General features: G+C 47.0%; 1 protein-coding gene across 3 annotated transcripts in view; it reads left to right on the top strand.

Moving 5' to 3' along the window:
- Nucleotides 1–648: 648 nt before the first annotated feature.
- LOC143024768 (nuclear receptor subfamily 4 group A member 2-like) overlaps nt 649–22,369 on the top strand; it is a 43,768-nt gene continuing 22,047 nt past the window's right edge. For 2 of the 3 annotated variants that reach the window (XM_076183901.1, XM_076183900.1), the window contains exon 1: nt 649–1,032. In XM_076183901.1, coding sequence (XP_076040016.1) covers nt 801–1,032 — 232 coding nt within the window. In that variant the 5' untranslated portion in view covers nt 649–800. Of the gene's footprint in view, nt 1,033–16,179; nt 17,683–22,369 lie in introns of those variants that run through there. The other variant, XM_076183903.1, reaches the window with a different exon arrangement.

Below are 22,369 nucleotides of genomic sequence, written 5' to 3'. Positions count from 1 at the left end.
GGGGGGCGCGATAGGAGGGAGGAGAGGGAAGGAGGAGGGGAAGAGGGAGGGAAGGAGGAGGGGAAGAGGGAGGGGTAGGACGCGGGAGGGAATGGGAGGGACATGGGTGGGTGGAGGGGTGAGGGAATGGGGGGAAGGGGAGGTGGAGAAGGGGGGATTGGGGGAGGGGGGAAGTGGCAAGCTTCCTGTAGTGTACCGCCCAGCTCGAGACACACCCGAGGTTAGCCGACCCCGTTATAAGGACAGGCGCCTACGCAAAGTGGTTGCAGTTTCGTTCATGTACATGTTCACGAAATTCTGTTCCTACAGATCCTATGCTAGAAGCCTAGGGCAGTGTCCTGCAGAGAAATTACCGAGTTGTCTACGTGGGAGGTTGCTCAAAAGAGGCCCAGCTTCGCATTATCTTGCATTTGCTTTAAGTGTTCAACGCGCATGTGTATCCACCCGCACATCATGACGTCACACTCCCGAATCAATAATGACGCAGCCGTGACGGCATCGATTCCGTCATAATATATATAGCCCGCCAATGGGAGCGAGCCAGGGTTCTGACGTTGCATAGCCGCGCTCGCTATTGGTCGCCCCATTCGTGACGTCACACCTTCATGACGTCGCGGGCCGAGTTTATAACTTGCGAGCAGATGTTGAGAACCAGTTATCTAGTTGTGTAGACGGTCCGTCTCGGAAGTGTGAGCGCGTAGGACTGCTGCCGCTCGTGTTGGCCGGGTGAATATTATAAAAATCTCTTAGACGTGGTGGCTAGCTTTCTCTGCGACCCACGGCACCACCACCAACACTCGATGCGGGACCTGTACGAGACATACCTAGACTTGGAGCAGCTCACCGACGTAGGGTTCCCGACCCTGCCTCTGGTAGATAGTTTCCCCCCATCGTGTCACCTGCCCTTCTTCGCCGAAGACCACGTGACGGCTCTAGACGTGAACACCGTCGTGCCCCCGAGGGCACCACCGGGGAAGACCTCCCCTTTCCCTGTGTCTCCCGAAGCCTTCCTAACCATCGACTCCAACACAGGTAAGTCAGGTCTTCCTCCAACTCTCCAACAAACATGATCGTGTACACGCAAACACTCGCATGGAACCACACACAAACACACGTCCTTGACCTCTTACACGTTTCTTCGGCGTCGATTCTTTCCCGCGTGTGCCATGACCTCCCCCCCCTCTACTGTGTCAGACACCCCACTCCACCCCCACCCACCCCCACTCCTGTGGAAGTGCCAAAACGACTGTTTGCCAACCAGTGCCATTGTGTCGATCAGTGAAATCAGTGCCCATTGAATCTTCTTGTCGAGATAAACCGAACCATGTGTATTGAATTTTGGCGCGCTTTTTTTCTGTCTCCACTCTGGAGTGCCACAGACCTGTTGTGTGTCACATGTGTCATAGACCTTGTGTGTGTCATGGACCTAGTGTCATAGTCGTCCTCGTCCTTATCAAAGTGGTCAATGAAAATAGTGCCAGTGAAGAGAATCCACGATTACATATCAAGTTCAGTCAGACTGACATTCTGTAGGGCATAAGTTGTATGATTGCGTGTTCGTGCGTGTGTGCGTATTACAGTATATGCATGTGTAAACGTGTGTCATGTTTTTATGTGTGGAGAAGAAATATAGCACTTGTGTAGCATGATATGTCTAGGCAGCATTACAGTGTTCATTTGCATGTTGGGTACCATTCCTCCCTAGTTATTAGGTAGAACTGAAGCAGGGATAGACAGTATCTAGAATGCGATTTCATTCCCAAAACAAATTATTCCCTCTCTCTCTCTCTCTCTCTCTCTCTCTCTCTCTCTCTCTCTCTCTCTCTCTCTCTCTCTCTCTCTCTCTCTCTCTCTCTCTCTCTCTTTGATGGGTGTTTCGTATCTTTGAGATCTCCTAAAATGAGTAAAATTGGCTGCCGAAAGCTAGAGAATACATACAGTCTTCAGGCCTGGTGGAGGACCCAATGTTGAGTCTGTGGCACTCGCGCCAGCAGAAGCAGCAGCAGCAGCACAGGTTAAAGAGACACCCGGCAAGCAAGCTAACGACCCCTACTCCTCCTCCTCAACCGCCCACTCCCCTTCTCCTCCTCCTTCTAATTCTCTTCGCCGCCTCCTTCCCCTTCTTCTCCTCCTTTTGCTTCGGTTCCTTCTCTCCATTCCCCTTCACATTTTCCATCTATTACTCCTGGTCCTCCTTTTATTCCACTTTCCTTTCGTACTCTTCTTTATCCTTGTTCTACTCGTCTTTCTTCAACTCCTGTGCCTCTTCCTCCCACTATCACTACTACTACTCCTTCCTCCTCCCTCATTATCACTATTCCCATCTTCCCATGTCCCTAAATCTCCATTATTTATTTATTCATTACTCCTCTTTTTTTTCTACTCGTCTTTCTTTTTCTCTTGGTTTGCAGAACGTAGAATTTCTTAGACCTAAATGTATCATGTCACTATATACTGTACCGTGAGGGTGATTTTATTCTAGCTGAATAAAATCACCCGGCGCCAATTAGAACAAACGACTGACGTAGAAGGCATCGAAAGGGTTAAGACGTCTTCCTCCTCCTCCTCCTCCTCACCTTCTTCTTCATTAGAAGCAGAGGAGGAGGAGGAAGAAGAGGGCGATAGGGATGTGTGCTCCCTTCCACATCTTCAATCTTCTATTTTCCAAGTCAATTATTTCCGGCCCTGATAGGAGTCAGACAGTCACGCACAGGCCTGTGGTCACGATAGGGGTGAGGGTGGGCCATACTGGGTGCCGAGAAAAAAAGATGCCAGGAGAAGAGAGAGGAAGAGAGAGAGAGAGAGAGAAAGAGAGAGAGAGGGGGGGAGGGAGGGTTGAAAGGTCCAAGACACGCGCCTCTTATGTTGTGCACATGTGTGTGTGTGTGTGTGTGTGTGTGTGTGTGTGTGTGTGTGTGTGTGTGTGTGTGTGTGTGTGTGTGTGCGCGCGATTGCATGCAAGTGCTCATCCCTTGGTGGTTTCTTGATCTTCTGGGGCAATCAAAGATGCATCAGCGAGTGATCTGTTGATTCGTCCTTCTTCTTCGTGAGGGGAGGAGGAGGAGGAGGGGGAGGAGAAGAGGTTAGCGGGGAAGAGGGAGAGGGTTGATGTGAAGTTGTTGTGTTGACATTGGTCATAAGTGCACCCCTGTCCCAAAACACTGAGGTATCCCTTGCTGTCTCCTACATCAAAGACGAGGACCTGGATGAAGGTGTAGTGGGCCCATGAACACCTGCAGAGGAGACATTCTCCTGACCTGCCGTGATTGACAGCAACGTAAAAGGGACCTGTAACAGAGCGACTCCTGTGTAACATTGATTGTTGAGTAGCTTCGGTGGGTACCCACAGTTGAAAACAGAGTTGATAACGGATGACAGTAGTTTGTGTGAAGGACAGTAGCACCTGACTACAACGGGAGTATGAACAGGACAGGGGGTGGGGGTGGATGGGGGGGGACCCTTGCGATGGGGGTGGGGCTGGGGGAGTTGGGGACCCAGCAGCGGTAGAAGCATTAGGACTGAAGCAACAAGTCCTCACCCTCACCCCCAACCACCCTCGTCCTCCCCCTCCCCTCCTCCTCCTCCTCCTCCTCCTCCCACCCACTCCCTCCGTCGTCTTGCGTGACAATCGGATGAGCCCTAAATAATGACCAAGTGGACGTGTTTTCGAGAAGATGGTACAAGTACCAGCCCGCCCCGTCCCCCGCCCGTGAGGCTGGTTCTTCGTGGTCAGCTGTTTCACCGGGACCAGGGCCCGGTACATCGTCTTTAAACGTCCAGTCGATACAGCACCTCCACCTACCTTCCCGATAAGCATCCGTGACGTCATTGATGACGTCAATGAAACGTCAATATTTCTGCCAAGGTCGATGACGTCACGCGGCAGGGCTTACCACACGTTCCGTGGGAGGCGAAACTCTCAAATGTTTTGACGAAGCTATGGCTGGGCCTGGGGACTGTTAGGGACCCTTTTCAAGGGGTAATCGGGGCACACGGCACTGCCCAAGGTTAGATGGGTCTTCCCGTGGAAACCCAGCCGTTCGCTGGAACACAAACAGCGCGGAGAGGTTGGCACGCCTGTCAGGTATCGACGCCATCGAATGGCTGTGACGTCACAGAACTGTGGCGTCGGCAACTGCATAGCACAGCGAAAACAATGCATCCAAAGCTGCCCCAAGCTACCGAGAACATTGTTATTGTGCTACTGCATACATGTCGACGTGACGTAATAACGCCAAACGTGCGACAGAAGCGCCAACAGTCACCATCCGTGAGCGCGTTGAGAGTGACGTCATCGATTGCGTCCTCGGCGTGCCAATGCACCCTTACGTAGCATCACCGTCTCCCCCCTGGCACTTGATGATGCCAGTGTGGCACTTCAGTGCCAATGAGACATTGGAGGATATCTTGGCACCATCACCACCCTCTCCCCCCCCCCCAAAAAAAATGTCCCTTCTAACCCATGGATTCGAAAAATTCCACCAAACATCTCTCTCTTCTCTCATCTCTCTATATTTCTATCTCATTTTCTCATACTCACTTTGTCTCTCGCTTTCGTTCTCTTTCTCTCTTTCTACCTCGCTCAGATGCCAAACCTCTCCCCGTCCCTCTTACTCCCCTCTTTTCCCCTCTCCTGGTCACCCGGGACGATCTGTCCACACTCCCACTGTCCTACTTCCCAAAACCCTCAGTATGGCAGTAGGCTGACAGGTAGAGCAGGCAGTAGGTGGTAATGGCAATGGTGGTGGTGGAGGAGGCGGTGTTGGTGGTGGAGATTGGGGGTGGAGGAGGCGGTGTTGGTGGAGTTGCTGCTGCTGCTGCTGGCACGGGCAGCGACGGTGGCGGAGGCGGCGACGGCGGGAGGGAACGGCTTTCAGCGACGCTTGCTCGGCTCTGCTTCGCCAGTCGCAACACGTAAACAAGAGGAGTTGGTCTCCCTCCCTCCCCCTTCTCGCACCCCTTGCGGACATTTCCCCCCTTCCCACCCCCCGCCTTACCCCCCCACCTTAGCCGGCCGACGAGCGACGTCATAGTTCGCATGATGGCTGCGTGTTTGCATGATTGCCGAGCGTCATGCAAAGCGTACGTGTGGGGGTGGGGGGGCAAGCCTTAAATAACTCGCTGGATTGTGGAAATGACCGTTGAACACGAGGGGAGCACAGCACCTTCTCACAGTGTCAGGTGCCCATCTACGCACCTTAAGGTGACGCCAGGTGATCAGACGCGGGGCTAAATGTTGATTTAACTTTGGACTCTTTAAAATCTATTAAACTATTAGGAGTCAGGTGTTAGTTGTGACGTGGTAAGGCTGTCATGTCCTGCTGATAACAGGTGTTATCAGTGATGTATGACCTTGAAGATAATTCTGCAAACGTCTTCGGAAATTAACAACATTGTTCCGTAAGAAAGTGCGAGCAAACGAACACGCACAGACGCGCGCGCGCACGCACACACAAACAAGCAAACAAACAAAATTAAACACACATGGACGTGCGCGCATACACATAATTCAATTGCCATTACCCCCCACGAAAAAGAACCTGTAGAGCATGGGAAGCGAAAAAAAAAGTAAAGAGCAAAGATAAAGAGCTAATCAAAACAAATTATCCAACTGCGTGACTCAAGTCGGCCTACAAATGTTAATCACTAAAATACTACAGACATACCTACGAAAAATATACAAATTGATTGCTTAAGACAAATATATATGCAAAAATGTCGCCTCGTATTAATTACGTCATATATATATATGTATATATATGTATATATATATATATATATATATATATATATATATATGTATATATATGTATATATATATATATATATATATATATATACATATATATATATATATATCCTACCTGCCACCAAGCGATTTTATTCATCTCGAGGAGGCTACTGTGAAAATATTGATAAAAAATATATATAGCAAGAGCCTGTATGCTTGGCCAGGCGCGAATGTCTGTTCACACCTGAATCACCTGGGAAATGATTGATATGTTTGCAGAAGTCTTCAATCACTCGCGTATGCACACACACACACACACACACACATACACAGTCATGACAAAACTAATCGAGGGATATTTGAAGGATACTAGTACAGCTTTCAGCACAAATCCGTTGAGTCTTATGTACACGCACACACACGTACACGCACGAACACCCATATGCTTGCTTACATATTTGAAGAAATAAATTTAAGAATAATACCCCCCAGGAGGCTTGAGGAACGGAGATAACGAATGCGAGAAAGAGTAAAAGGCGGAGGAAACTGAGAAGAAGAAAGGGAAGGGAGTCCGCAGTCCAAGAGAGCGAGTATTTGGGGAATCAACTCGCCGCTCTACTTCTTATCGCGGAGAGATAAGGAAAGCCATTGCACAATGGTAGGATCGTTTCCTCTGCGCATCAAGGACGGGATTCTTGGGAAAGCTAGCTTAATAAAATCACCTACCGACTAAGGATAGGACAACCAAGATAGCCTTGCCCTATGGGGAATAGAATTAGGATTACCGCGGCAGAGGGTATTCCCCCCCCCCCAAGCTGAATGGAATCGTCCTGTGATATGCAGAGATGGGTACGGGGTTTAGCCAGCATTTAGAATTTTAGACAGTACCTTCCGACCTAATATCATTAACCATTATATCGTAGTGACTTGCTTTGAATATCTCAACCAATCAACTCAAAATAAATTTCTTCAAACCCAACTCAAGAGGGGAATGGATTCTTTGAAGTGTAGATCTTATCATGACTACTGCCGGACGATTTGATTCAGTTGAGAAGTGAAAGGAGTTGAAACCAACTTGGGAGGACAAAGGGAAGGGAAAGGAAAGGAAAGGGAGGAAGGAAGGAAGGGGCAGTAAGGAGACACTGTAACGGACCTTCTTGGCTGTATCGCAATAAATCATTGTTGTCCTCCAGAATGGAATTCTTTCCCAGTGGTCCCCTACTTCGGAACCTCTGTACTAACCTAACCTCAAGTAACCTAACAACCTATTCTTTTTCGACAAATTACATGATAATCGCCTTGGAATGATGTATGGATAATTACAACATAAAAAAATGACGTCACTCAAATTGTAATGGGAAAATGGGAAGGATCCGAGGTCGGGGAAAGGACCCACTGGAAATGAATTTTCTTTTTTCGCAAACAATCAGTCGAGTTTGTGCATTCGTTCGAGGCCCTATGGTCGAGCTTAGACCTTCGGCTTTTTCAAACGCAGGGCAGGGCAGTTCTATAGGGTTTTCGAAGGTGCTGAGAGATCATAGGGTAGAAGCCAAATAAGCCAGAATATGTCGCCTCGTCTTCTAGTGGAAACAAGCAAAGACGAATGAATGAATGCACGTGAGAGAAAGAGAAAAGCAAGCAAGATGAGTGAGCGATAGTGAAAGTTACTCTAAGTGAGTTTTCGGGGACAATTTTTGAACTCAATTCGACTTTCACTCTCGCTAGAACTCCGTCCCGTGGTGGAGGAGGAGGAGGAGGAGGAGGAAGCTGGCTAGTTGATCGATTTGTAGACGAAGGCGAGAATGAGTAATCATTCTGTCTGTCTCCCCGCCTGTCTATCTTCCTGTGTGTGCGTCTGTCTGCCTCACCGTCCATCTGTCCGCCTGTCTGTCTGTCTGTCTATTTTGGTTGATATCCACTAAGTGAGGAGGTGAGTCTTGAGAGAGGGAGTTGAGTTTGACAGGATTATACAACCGGCGACGACGACGACGACGACGACGACGACGACGACGACGACGAACACCTCAGCAGTGAGTTCGGTAGGGGAGAGGGTGAGTGGGCAAGCCACCTGAATACCAGCTGCCCTCCATGTGACCACCTGAGCACGCCACCTGTCCGTCAGTGGCTCATTCACACGTGTTCATCATTTACGTGCTACCACCTGCGAGCTACATAGTTATATACCTTTCATAGATCTACGAATTTTTTTTTACATGGCAGTATTATGATATCTTCGTCACGCTACGAAAGATGAAGGATTGTGAGTTAGTACAACCTTGGACATCCCTCTTGACCCAATAAAATCGTCTGGCGGCACCTAGAAATAGAAAAATAGAACCAGGTGGGGCACCAAACTTGGACATATTAATTACATGTCCTTCACACGGCGACTGGAAGACAGAATGTGTGCGCGAGTCTAATGAATTTCAAATTGACCAACTACTTTTTTTTTTCTTCCTTTCCTGTCTTCTTTTACTTCTTCGTCTTCTCTCTCCTCCCCTTCTTCGTCGATTGAATTTCAAATTAAGCAATTATTTCCTCCTTTTTTTTCTCTTCGTCGTTTTTTTTTTCTTTCTTGCCGTTTCTTCCTATCCTCCTCCTTCATTTCTTCTTCTTCTTCCTTCTTCTTTTCTTTAGGAAACCAAGAGAGGAGTTACACATTTTATGTGAAAGTACGTTAGAGTGTGAGACAGAGACGCCTGAAGACATTTTTTTATGTTTTTAGGAGACGCTCCGAAATCGTCGGGGCAGTGGCTATATCTCCACAAAGCTACCCAGTGCGTATTTTTCCTTCGTGTTAATTAAGTGGGTTACGAAGCACTTGCGAACCCGTGGGGACTCATTTACCAACATGACGAAGCGGTTAAAATCACTCACTATAGGTGCTTCGATTTTTGTTTTTTCTTAAGACATTCTCCCGACATGTTGACCCTGCTTCCCTGCCGCCAAAAGCGCTTACCCGAAGAGGACTACAGAATGATGCAAACACGCTCCCTCCAACCTTTCTCATTACTTACGTTACTACAATGACACATACATCGATAAGATTTTTTGGCTATTGAACTTCACAAGATGTCCTTTCTCCCCTAAGGCTCCAGAAAAAAAAAGTGGGCGGAGGAGGTTGGAAGAGGAAAAGGAGAAGGAAGAGGAATAGGATATGAGGAAGGAAGAAACTGTAAGAAGCGAAGGAGGAGGGAAGAGGAAGAGGAGAAGGAAGAGGAGTTGGGTAAGAGGAAGGAAGTGAAGGAGGACGAAGCGTTCGCCGCTGTGATCGTGTGTTTTGTGGAATGACACTCGCCAGACTACTGCATAAAAGACTCTCCTGGTCCCTCCTTGGCTTCTTTGCTCTCTTCCTCCTTCTCCTCCTCTTCTTCCTCCTCCTCGTCTTCCTCCTCCTCCTCTGGCAGCTTCCCTCTCTCTCCTCCCATCCCTCTCTCTCTTTCCATCTCTCTCTCTCTCTCATCCCATTCCTCTCTCTCTCGCTTCTCAACTCTCTCTCTCCACCCCACTCTCTCTCTCTCTCTTCCTATTCGTCACCTTTCTATTTCTATTTCCCATTTTATCTCTATTTCCTTCACACTTCTCTAATAACCCTTCCCATACTCGTCCCGTCGTGAAAACACACATACACACACACACACACACACACACACACACACACACACAGGATATGATAGGAAACAACTCACCACTCAACCACCCCCGATTCTTCCGACGACGTGACGCGAAACGACGTCACACGTGACGTGACGTCATCATGCCCCAGACTTGCAGTCTCATCGCAAAGCATCCGTTTGTCACTCCCTTTCATTTTTCCTCCTCCTCATCTGCCCCTTCTCCCAAAACCCACCCAGACCATACATCCTCTTCATTAAGTATCTCGTTTTTCAAACCTAATTTTGATCCTATCTTGTCCTTCTGTTTCTTCACTTTCATCTGTTATCCTTTGCCTTCCTCCCTCCTCCTTCACCTCTTTCTCCTCTTCCTCCTCCGTCCTCTTCTCTGGGGCGTCACGCCTGGGCGATGCTCTAAGGACTTCTCCCTTCTTCTTCGTCTGCTGAACTCAAGGTCCTCCTCCTCCTCCTCCTCCTCCTCCTCCTCCTCCTCCTCCTCATCCTTGTCTCTCTCTCTCTCTCTCTCTCTCTCTCTCTCTCTCTCTCTCTCTCTCGTCACGTGACCAACCCTCATCTGCACTGAAAGACTGATGACAAATCCAAGACGGTCCTTTGTTTATACCGAACTCTGCATCAATTTCTAATCACTGCTCCTCCAGGGTTGCCCGACGTCTCTTCGAACTCGTGGGCTCTCACTCTTCCTTGAGGCCAGGTCCTCCTCATCTGAAAAATGGTCGTTTTTTGTCCTTCGACCCGTAGAAGTGAGTTTATAGGAAAAAAATCGACGATTTTGCGACTCGTGTGAAGTGGCAAGTTGACGCAAAAAATTTACAATTGTTTGTTCCGTGTGAAGCTGGGGTAGAGGCGAGCTGCTGGGTAAGATCGACGATTTTTTAAGTCTCTTGCGAAGATGCAGAAGCGGATGGACAAAAAAGAAACGACAGTTCTCTGGTTTGTATGAAGGTGGAGAGGCGAGTTGACAAAAAAAAAAAATTCGACGACTTTTTGCCTAATGTGAAGGCGACTCGATGACAACGTCACCTGGAATAACTACATGCCGTGATGCACGTAGGCCACCAACCACCGGTGCCATTCGTCTTTCACCTGAATAAAATCGACGTGATTCAGCCAGAATGAAAATGAATAAAAGAAATCCTCGGTTGCGTAAGTGGATGTCAGTTGGGGCAAGATTGCTCCTCACAAAACGTCTCACTTTCTCATCTTTGTCTTCTTTGTCGTCGTCGTCACATTTCTTTATAACACGTCTTGCGCCACTCAGGTCTGAGTACCAAATGTGGCACTGATGCCAGTTTTCGGCCTACACCGGAAATCTATTCCGTCGTCGTCCAAGAAGAAGAAGAAGAGGAAAAAGAACAATTGAAAGAAGTAAAAAAATAAAACAAGAAGAGAAGAAAGAAGCAATAGTAGTTGAAGAAACAGAAAAAAAGACAAAGAAGACGAAATGTATGGTAAAGAAGAACAACTGGAAGAAGAGAAAGAATTAGGAAAAGAAGACAAAGAGGAAAAAGAAAAAATAGAAGAGAAAGAAGGCAGAAGAAGAAATAGAAGAGAAAGAAGAACAAGTAGAAGTGTTAGTAGAAAGAAAAAAGACAAAGAGGAAGAAGTAGAAGAGAAAGAAGAACAAGTGGAAGTAGAAAAAGAAGACAAAGGGGAAGAAATAGAACAGAAAGAAGAACAAATATAAGATGAAGAAGAAAATTATTTTTCTCAAGGAACACGGAGAGAAGGTGAATTATTGACCCTCCACCAGATAGGTAGTCACGAGGCGGGCCGCTCCGCTTAACAACATCCGATGGTTTCTGTTCTACGGAGACTCCTCTTCCAGGACAGATCCGGGCTGTAGTCTTCGCCTCTTCGACCCTGCCATCCCCTTCACATGTTTCATTCTAACGTTAACCAGGATAAAACATTTAAAGCCCGACGACTCTCTCTCAGAATCTCTCAGAATAACTTTCAGACGTCACTCCAAAGTTCGTGAGTTTTGGGGGAACAGACATCAGATTTTTTTATAGATAAAATTTAACACGGTCTCACTCTAAATACTCTTCGTTAGTTGTTTTCTTTTTAAGGCCAGAATCCAGGAGAAATTCTGGAAAAAGTACGTGTTTCTCAGTCTTATAAGACCCACAAATCTCTATAAGAGTACTCTTAGCTGACTGAAATCCTCTACCATTGCCCAACGGGTGAGATGAGAAAATATCGAACCAAAACCCTTAGATAAGGGGTCTTAGTCACGAGGGAGAGGGAAGGCTGTATAAAACAGCTGATTGTCAAAAAAAGAAGAAAAAAAACGTCCCTTTCTCAAAAGTTACTCCTGTTTTACAGGATCCAGAATCGGGTCCACACAAGATTTGGGGACACAGCCAGGAGCTGGGGAGACGGGGGCGGGGGCGGGGTCGGGGGCGGGGGCGGGAGGGAGTGGTTGGGGGATGGGGGGGAGGAATCTCCCTTCTCCCTTCATTTCTTCCCAGAAGGTTTGGAAGTGTTCCGAGTTCTGACTATAGATTGAATGGTTCCCTGCATACATACACACACAAACACACACGCAAGCACACTTTCACATGAACCATTTGTCTAGTAAGGTGGTGCTCCCAAAACTGAATAAAATCCGCTGACGGCAGCCAGTATAAACTCTGTTAAGACGGCATCCTCCTTTCCCACAAGGGCTAAAGAACGGAAGGGCTGACCAACGAAGTAATTCAACGGATTCAAGACGTATCGGCTCTGAATATTTGAACGCAGTGAATCATAGACTCGGGAGTGACTCAAGACGTTAATTCTCCCTCTCCCCCCCCCCTCTCTCTCTCTCTCTCTCTCTCTCCTCTTTCTTTCTGTGTGTGTGTGTGTGTGCACGCGCGCGCACTCTCCACATCCGTATATACGTTCTCATGCGCATAAGCACTCTACCACGCCTGTGACTTCGACAGTACCTGTAGCAGGCACACGAAGGCACAAAACACCCGGCAGTAGGCTGGTAGTGAGCAGGCAGGTATACACAGCAGCAGCAGCAGTAGGTAGGACGACAGCAGCAGGCAGCCGAAAACGAAAGTGGCCGACCTGCCTTCATCGTCGTCGTCGCCGTCGTCGTCGTTGTGGAGCAAGTTGGCAAAAACTTGACCTCTGCAGCTCCTCCGTCAGTGGCACACTTTAGGGGCTTTCTTCTGGCGGGCGATTCCGTGCAAGAGATGTAGATTCCCAATACGGGAAGAATGAAGAGATGAATTTAAAAGATAAATTGAATATATTCCTACAAAGTGAGGTCTTATAAACTGCCTCATACCATCTCCCCTTAATGAAAGGAAAGTCTGAATTTCAAACGATACAGCATCATCTTCATGCATACACTACATGTATAAATATGCATTCGTCCACACATGAATATACGAATTCACATATGTATACATACGCGCAGTGTATATTATAGTGTTACATACTTATGCATGTGTGTGTGCGCGTGTGTATTTGTTCATATCGGCAGGACTCAGACAACCATGTTACCTGCACTCTGGTTGCGCGGCAAATGATTCTGGTTTGTCTCTTATTGGGGCGGGGCTCCCCCCCCCCCATGCGCGCGCATGTCTGTCCTTCAGGGCGGCGTATGGCAATGACTACAACTGCCTATTTTCACCGTCTTTCTCTCTCTCTCTTTCTCTCTCTCTCTCTCTCTCTCTCTCTCTCTCTCTCTCTTTTCGTATGAGCATTTTTTTCTTATTCAGTGGTCTCGTTTCTTTGTTAGATTTTAGTATTTTGATTCGGTTTATGGTGAGTTGTACTACGATTTATTGTAGAGGTACAAACTATTTCATTGAATTATTTCTTTTTGGTAGTGAAATAGGTCTTTTGAGAGGTATAGTATCTGTCTATCTAACATACGCAGACACGCACACACACACACATACACGTGTGGTTGATGTTTGCATACATGTATACTATGCATATATGTATATACGAATACACACGTATATATATCTATATATATCTCTATATATATATATATATATATATATATATATATAGCATATGCTGTAGTATGATCAAATGTTTGATAATTAAGTGACAATATTAGATGTAATATATATTAAATGATGGTATATATATATTTTTGTCTATATCAAGAAATAAGGGAGACACTGATATATTTAGAATGATCAAATCCCTATAATTACAGTTCCTATTATTATGTTCGACTCCCTCCCGAACACTAGTTTTAAATAAAACTGCCTTGTGATAACCAAAATAAAATCACTAAATGTGTCAAATTCATAACATGACGTAGTATAGCGTAAGTGGAACAAAAATCGCAACGGAAAAGATAAATTCAAATAAAACGCATCTTGACGACATGATGTCATAACGTCTCCACGTTTCCTCTTAGTATTAATTCTGCAGGTGCGTTCATTTAATATATTTATTTTTATTTATTTATCTGTTTTGGGGGGATGTCCTACGTATAGTGCTGGTCCGAGAGATTTGAACGAGCTGTAGGAAGCGTACGGAAATTACTTACCACATGTATTTATAAATTAAAAACAAGCAATATTTTTAACGATATTTGTCTCTTATCTTTTATTTTTATGATAATATTGTCAAGGTGCACAACTATTTCCTTACCGAATTCCAATAAAATCCGTATCTTCTAGGGCAAAAGGTAGAAGAACAGAGTTCTGTGTATGTGTGTGTATATATATATATATATATATATATGTGTGTGTGTGTGTGTGTGTGTGTGTGTGTGTGTGTGTGTGTGTGTGTGTGTGTGTGTGTGTGTGTGTGTGTGTAAAAGAGAGATTTAAGAAAGGCATAGTAAAATTCAAACTTATCAACAATCTTTTATGAGTGGATATTAGTGTCTTCTTATAAAACAATAATACGTAAACCTGGTCCTTAAGGGCGTTAACAAAGTCTAGTAGTGACTGCATTAAAGACATAACTGCTTTTTTCACTTTAACTGCGTCGAATTTGGTAGAATTAGATTAAAATGCTGCAAGCAACGAAACGTCTGTGAATATATTTCTTTACACAGTGTAAAAGACAATTTTGTGTGTTCAGCTACATGATGTTCAATATTCTGATAGATAATGAACACTGTTCGTATACACCTTACATTATGTTCAAATATTCAGTGTTGCTATTCCATCTATACACTGAACATCTTTTGATACATAACGCACAAGTTCAATGTGAATAATATGAGGACCCAAATTCGTAATACTCTGTGGTAAGGTACTTAAGATACATGAAATGTACAATGTACATGTTCAGGAGTACAAAGCACGTCAGTTGAACCTCGCCAAGTAACCCAAGGTACGTAAAACTGTGTTCATTCTTTGTTATATATTCTGCTGCATCCTGAAAAATCCTTCATCTCCAAGAGAAACATCTCAGCTCGTGGGCAGATAATGTTGCATGTCTTCTTTTAAAGTGATTATCGATTTGACAAAGACGCCGTCGTATTAAATCAACATCTCCAACAGCCCAGCACAATACAGCCAGTATCTTAGCCTGGCTAGTCTGACTTATCACATAACGACAAGCAGAAGGCTATATGCTTCAAACCTAAGCACAAGAGAGTGTTTTCTTGGAACAAATAAAATCACATTTCGCTACCCAGAACAAGGAGAATAAAAACAGGATCCAAAATTGAGACGAAAATTTTGTCGTTCCTATAGAAATCCCACAAGGGTTGGCGAACAAACAAGTCGCATTACGGCCACTCCGATAAACTCAATTAGGATTTTATTGATTACAAGAAGAACACTTAATCCAGGGGCATCATTCGCATCAACACACACTGAGACGACATTCGCTGGCCCGCCCGACCGCTGCAGTTGCAGACGATATGACCAAGCCTTTAGCTCGGCGAGATCGACACGGCAGCAAGATCGACCGCCTCGGCTTATTCTCAAATCGATCACAGACAGCGGCTTCTCCCTGTCTATCTTCGACTCTAAATCGACCTGACCACCCATCCTCCTCCTCCTTTTCGTCCTCGTCCTTCTCCTCGGCTTCTTTCTCGTCTCTCAAAGGTCGGATCGGAGGGGGACCGACCGTTAAGCTGCTGTTAAGGAGGAAGTTCTTGTTTCTTCCTTACACTCAGGTTGCATGTGTGTGTGTGTGTGTGTGTGTGTGTGTGTGTGTGTGTGTGTGTGTGTGTGTGTGTGTGTGTGTGTGTGTGTGTGTGTGTTCGCATGCACGGCATGCAAAACTATATTTGTGCGTAACAGTGTATATAGGCATGCACGCGTATGTGCCTTTGCGTGCGTGTATGCATGTGTGTGTGAGTATATGTGTGTGCGTGTGTATGTGTATGTGAGTCTGGACGTGCACTCCTGCGCGAGCAACTATGTAGAAGCGCTATATACCTATACCTGCTGTCTCTTGCGCGCGCGTGTGTGTATGCGTTTGTGTGAGTGACACAAAGATATTCAACTTCAAAACCTGCTTCTCCTGTGACAACGACACGCCTCTCCTAAACCCCAGACAGTGCACAGAAACCTCCACTCTCTTTCTCTCTCTCTCTCTTTCTCTCCCTCTCTCTCTCACGATGCAGTTACTCCGTATGCGCTTGTATGTGTCTTGCACGAGATCCGCGGAAGATCTGCCTGGAATTGCGATGCGCGCGAGAGAGCGAGACCGGGACTCGGGAGAGGGGCGCGGTCATCTCAGAGGGCGGCGCCCATTGGCGGGCTGAGCGCCGTGGCCACACCCTGCAAGGGCGGGGCGCCGACGGCAGCCCCGCCCCACCTGACCCGCTGACCTGTTCACCTAGTACGCATGCGTGGGCAGGTGGACTAGAGTGAATGATAGCAAAAGTGAGCGGGTGGAGGCCCTCCAGTGGAGGACCCATTCCAGCTGAAATGCGCCGTTAGTTGTACGGAGACAGCCGATGCGTGCACACGTGCCCGTTGGCCCCCCTTGCCTTGCACCTGTCGAACACCACCACTACCACTTGCGCCTCTCCCCCCTCCTCTTCCTCCTCCTCCTCCTCCTCCCCCCTCTTCCGTCCTCCTCCTCCGCCGCGAAAGTGATCTCTCCACATTGCTCGCCTTATCTTTTTTTTTCTCCAATGTCCGTCCGTTCGTCCGTCCGTCCGTCGTGAGGTCCGGACCCGCCGCTGCAGTACCACTTATTGGACCTCGAGCTCATTCGGCTCCCAACTCTCGGTCTGGTCTCACGTCCTAACTCCCCCTCCGCTTCTGTGGGGACTCTAGTCAACACTGGTGGAGTCTGGACTAGTATCTCTTAAAGTGATTCGGTGTTGTACATACAGTGATGACATCTGTGTGGGCTCTACTCCAGTTATAACAGCCCACATAGTTATTCTCCTTTACCTCCTCGTCAACAAGAACATGACAAGGAGAACTGCAGAACCGCTCGGTGTCGTAAGATCGAGGCTCAGTAACACAGTGACTCTGGCCTCTTCGTGACTTCGGCCTCCCTGGACTTCCTCTTCTTCTTCTTGAGTGCCACTTGGACATTCCGAACTTATTATCGAGTGCGACTTGGAAATCTCGCCCCTTCTTACCCAGCTGGATAGTCGGCTACTACGGTTACTACTACTACTACTACTACTGCTACTTGGAATCCCGTTATCTGCTACCCACCCTCCCCACCCCCACCACAGCCCACCCATCCACCCCCACCCTCTACCCCGCAAGGCACGAAGACATCGCACTCGGCGTACTGCCATCGTTCTGTGCCTTCGTTCTCGCAACGGGAACCATTACTTCGCGGGTCCTCTGGTACAACAACAAACTCAAGCTCACCAACGCCTTAATTTGGTGCAGTTACGAAGCCGCCTTGCTACTCCTCCTCCGAGCTTCGTGTCGGGAGGACGTGTCCTGTGAACCACACCCGGAGAAGAAGAAGCCCCTTCCTGCCTCCTGACGACGAAGTCGCCGAAGAGGGCCTTGTACTTCTTCCCTCGAAGACTCTGACACGAGTGTTCTATATATATATATACACTTATATACGCACGAACGCACGTATATATACATGTATGTATATATACAGTGATATAAGTTCCTCATCTTAGCAAGACTTGCACAACCTTGATATTTCCTACTGTATTTACACGTATATATACACGTTCAAAAGCTCTTTGGGTCGAGGAAAAACCCATAAGAACTCTGTAGTGTTGTGGGGACTGATACTGTGATCACGCAAGGGACCAAGTGTACTGAAACACAAAAGTTGAGACAGTGTCTTGGGATACACCCCGATGGGATACAGCTGATTATCCTAGACATCGCCCATCCCCCGACTCGGGACGCCTTATGTGTTGTGTTCTCAGTGAATACATGCTGCTGGTACAAGGTAAGACCCTAAGGACTTGTGTTCCGTGTATTCTCAGTTTAGGTTTAGACCTTATGAACCCATGTGGGAAGATTTATCCAATGTCTAGTGGAAAGTGTGTGAGAGGAACAGGCAGAGTCGAAGTACATCGGAGTTTGTGAAATCCAACTTCGAGCGAGAGGGCCGTCGGCTTGCTTGCAGAGTTCGGTGTTTGTCGAAGTGCTGTAAGAGTCCGAGGGCCAATGAAGCTCTGGCCATGCAGTGGGGGATGAGGACAAGTAGTTAAGATCCTTTAAGTATCTCGTGTTCTATGAAGCACTTAGCGTATGTGAGTCAAATATTCGTTCGCATCTCTAGGGCTCACCCAAAACGCCATATTTCAAAATCCCGGATAGATTTCGAATATGCATCAGTATATTCTAGTTATCACTAGATTCTAGAAGTGAGGTGTTTTAGTGTAACGAGGTATTATTTCAAAATATCAAGATATCTTACGGAGAATTATTCCCAACTCCGTTTCTCCCGAACGGTCAAAATGGCGATTCAGTCTACGGGATTCAACAGCACGGTTTCGTGATTCACCGTAGCGTTGTTGAGGTGAGGGGTGGGTGGGTGCTGGGGGTGGGGGTGGACGTGGGGGTGGGGGTGGCCTGCCGAACTACGCCCTCCCATTCATAATGCTCCCTCGTGGAATACCCACTCATACCCGAAGGGCAGCACCATCCAGCCAGAAGCGGTTCTTACAACTGAGTAGATGTGCGCCTAGCCTATTCCTGTGCCGTGAATTTCCTTCGGTTTCTGTCACATTTTTCACTTGGTTTCGGTTCCCGAGTGAGTTCATAAGTGATATTTTACGACTCTGAAGAACTTCGAGGTTTTACTTTGGACATTGTGGACATAGCCAGTGGACATCTTCTTCGGTGTATTGGGTGAGTCAAGTCGATGTCTAACTCGCAACCCAGCCCGCGAATTCAGGTTTATTCAATCATTTTCCTCAAATGGCCAGGTCATTCTCAACCCGTCAACTCGCCGCCATCTAACGGGACAAGAAAACCAGATTTATAGAAGACTCGTCCCTCTAAAGCACACCCACATGGCGAATTATAGCATTCTTTGGTAGTGTTGCTAAAGACCTAGAGGGTTGGGTTTCTCTTGGCGTTCCTGTGAACTTTCTAAAAAGATTTCTCCTCACGCAAGTTCCTAATCTACAGGCCGACATGGAGCTCAAATAAGTCCTTAATGAGGAAACCAGCTTCTGTTGTTATGACTCCACGACTTGTGGAGATTCGGCACAAGATTCGCAACATTGTACTTTCCTTATAAGCGAAATGGAAACATGGTCGATGAATTTAAACTTAAATTCAGTAAAACAACGGTAACGGTTTGGCAAAGGATTATACTGAAGTTTGAGTAATTGTTAGCTTTTTCGCCGTAGATAAAAGATCATGAAATCAAAACACCCGTTTTCTCAATAAATTCAATTCTAGTGTGCGCTTTGCGTTTTGTATTGTTGATAAGTAGTTGTATACACTTAATCACGTTTCGAGAATCCCAAGCTTTCCCCTTGCTCGACTTTATACATATCCACACAAACGTACATTCGACCCTCATTTATTCCCACCTCGACCCGAACAATCAGAAGAAAGCGAGTGCCGAAGTTGTGTTGTCGTTGTCCAGGACGAGAACAGAATAGCCTCGGCGATGTCGACAAAGACCTTAAAGAGAAACTGTTACCTTGCGAGCTGAATCCAACGCGCATTCGCACGGCGACCTGGCCACAAAGACGACCAGAGTTCGGCCTCTCCCTCTTCGTAGCTGCGGTTCCTTAAATTGTCTTTTCTTGGGTCCATGAAGACGTGACTTCGCGGGTCGGACACTCCAGACCTGGAGACTCGTTTACTTCCTCCGAACTCGGACCTTCCATGATTATTATGAGCTGCTTGAAAGAACGGCCTTGGGCGCTGTATTAAAGGCCTTGTCATCGACGATCTGAGAGATCCGTGTTCGTTTTCACTATACATGTATTCACACACACACACACACACACACACACACACACACACACACACACACACACACACACACACACATATATATATATATATATATATATATGTAAAGACAGACAAATATGGAAGTGAGGTAGCAAAATGAAACATTAAGGCTAGAGTATGGAGCTTTATTCAGAACCAGACGTTTCGACCTCTTGGGCCTTCCTCAGTGGACGAGAACAGAGTAGCCACGGCTACTGAGGAAGGCCCAAGAGGTCGAAACGTCTGGTTCTGAATAAAGCTCCATACAGCCTTAACGTTTCATATTGCCACCTCACCCCCACATATCTGTATATATATATATATATATATATATATATATAATATATATATATATATACATATATATATATGTCTATATATGTATATGCGTGTGTGTGCGCGCGCGCTTGCACGAACGTGTACACATGTTCATATGCACCTTTATGAACCTAAACACCCCCATTAACTCTGTGATTATGAATTATATCAACACTATATCAACCATGGATGTAAAACTATACTCGAACCAGTGTATTCGTATGCTACCTCATCAATGTACTTGTATATTGTTCCTTGTTCAGTTATACATAAGCACGCGCATGTATGCGAGCAGTTCCTCTGAAGTGATAACTTGCTTCTGAGATAGGGTCTGAACTTCAGGGCTGAAGCAAGGCCCATCTCTACCTTCGCTAAGGACCCTTCTAGAACAAAGAGAAATCTAGAAACCACGTTAAAGATAAAGGCTCCCACGGGAATTTTAAGACTCGTTCGGAAGAGCAGGATTTGAGTTGGATTTGGGTACACGGGTAGAGGTAGTGATGGGCTGAGTACATGTCCACGTATCCTACACATATCCTGCAGGTATGAAATGGAATAGCAAAGGGAGTGAGTGACCTTTTGGTTCTTAACGACGCCGAGAGAAAGTACCAGAGCATAGTTAGTGAGGTGTTTATATAAATATATCTTTGGCAATGTGTTGAAAATATTTTTTTTAATTTGCCCACCCCCCCCCCCTTTTCCCTAATTCGAGTCTGTCCAATGAGCACAGAGGCAGGTCCCTTTCACCTGAGGTGGTGGTAAGTCCCCATCCCCCCCTCAACACCCTCCGAGCTCCTCTGCCTGAAATAGTCATAATATCCCCCACGAAACACAACATAAACATAGCTGCCTATGGGCAGAATGTAACGGGACTTTCGCCGTTGCGAGACGGGAGATGTATGTAACGGGATACTGGGAAGGAACAGGGAGGCGGGAGAGGGGGAAGGGGGAGAAGGTGTGGGGGTGGGGGGACGGATGATAATGGTGACAGTGTCGCTGGTCTGATTAGATCACCCATGGAAGAACCTCACAAGGCTTTTGTGTCCCAGTCACAGCCGTTCCGCTCAGTGACCACCCTCTCCACACCACTCCTCCTCTTCCTCCTTCCTCCTCCTTCCCCTCCTCCTCCTCCTCCTTCTCCTTCCCCTCTTCCCCCTCCTCCTACTTCTACTCCACCATCATTATCACTCTTCCTCCTCCTCCTCCTTCTCCTTCCCCTCTTCCCCCTCCTCCTACTTCTACTCCACCATCATTATCACTCGTCTACCTTTTATGCATGTCTGCATAAGTTTATATATATATATATATATATATATATATATGTATAAATATATATACATAGCGTATATGTGCACATCTTGCGGTCATCTACGCACTGCATTGCTATTAGGCGAATACACATGTCCATTATCTCTTAATTTGCGACGCAGTTTTGAGTAAAAGGCTGTCCAGGTTCACAACTTCAATTAAGCAAATGCATAAAAGAGAACGATGGAGTCCGGAGGCCGAGCGTTTTGGAGCAACCGCCCTTGGTGGCGGATGAAATGGTGCTTAAAGAACACTAAGGGTAAGGCAAAGGGACAAAGCAGAAACTAAACAAGGAAGAAGGTGACGTTAAAGAACTGAAGAAGAGGGTGGGGGGAGAGGAGGTTAGGGGGTGAAAGAAGGGGGTTGGGGGAATTTAGGAGAGGGAGGGGGAAGGGGAGAGAGTGGGGACCACGCCACGGGGAGGAAGAGGACCAGAGGGGAGGTGTCGGAGCGTGACGGGCTGATTCGTCGACTGTTCCCCTGAGAGGACCCGTGTATGGCGTCATGTCGACTCTTCTTGGCGTTCCACAAAGTTTCGCTCACTCGGGCAATACGTTCACTGCTCTCGAAGGCCTACCTTGCAAAGACAATAGTACAGCGCACGGAAGTCTCAAAGAAGTAAAAATATGAAGAGGACCTTCTGAAGACAATTTTGTGGTTTCGGGAGCCAGAGTAAGGAGGGCATGGCCACCCCACACACCCAACAGTCCTTCCGGGCTGCCCAATGCTTTCCCTGAGTGTTTCGCTCTGAAAAGGGGGACGAAGTAAGTGGGGCGGGCGTTGCGGTGGTGACCGGGGACAATACAGCTGCCCACTCTGCCATGGAAAACTGCGGCACTAATATCTCGCCGGCAAATTAAAACAAACGAGCGCGAAATGCCAACAAATTTATGCGCGACTCCCCTGGGGCCAGCGTCACCTTTCGAAGGGAGCTGGAGCGCCTGCGCCCCCCTCGACTCTCTCTCTCCCTGTCTCTCTCTCTTCGGCCCTCCCTACGGCTACCCGAGGCCACCGCCCCTGGGCCTTTCCACAGTCCTGCCACGACCAAG

The sequence above is a fragment of the Oratosquilla oratoria genome, chromosome 4 (assembly GCF_046742065.1).
Source record: "Oratosquilla oratoria isolate Oo_2021 chromosome 4, ASM4674206v1, whole genome shotgun sequence".
Lineage (NCBI taxonomy): Eukaryota > Metazoa > Arthropoda > Malacostraca > Stomatopoda > Squillidae > Oratosquilla > Oratosquilla oratoria.
This window is presented reverse-complemented; position numbering and strand designations above follow the sequence as displayed.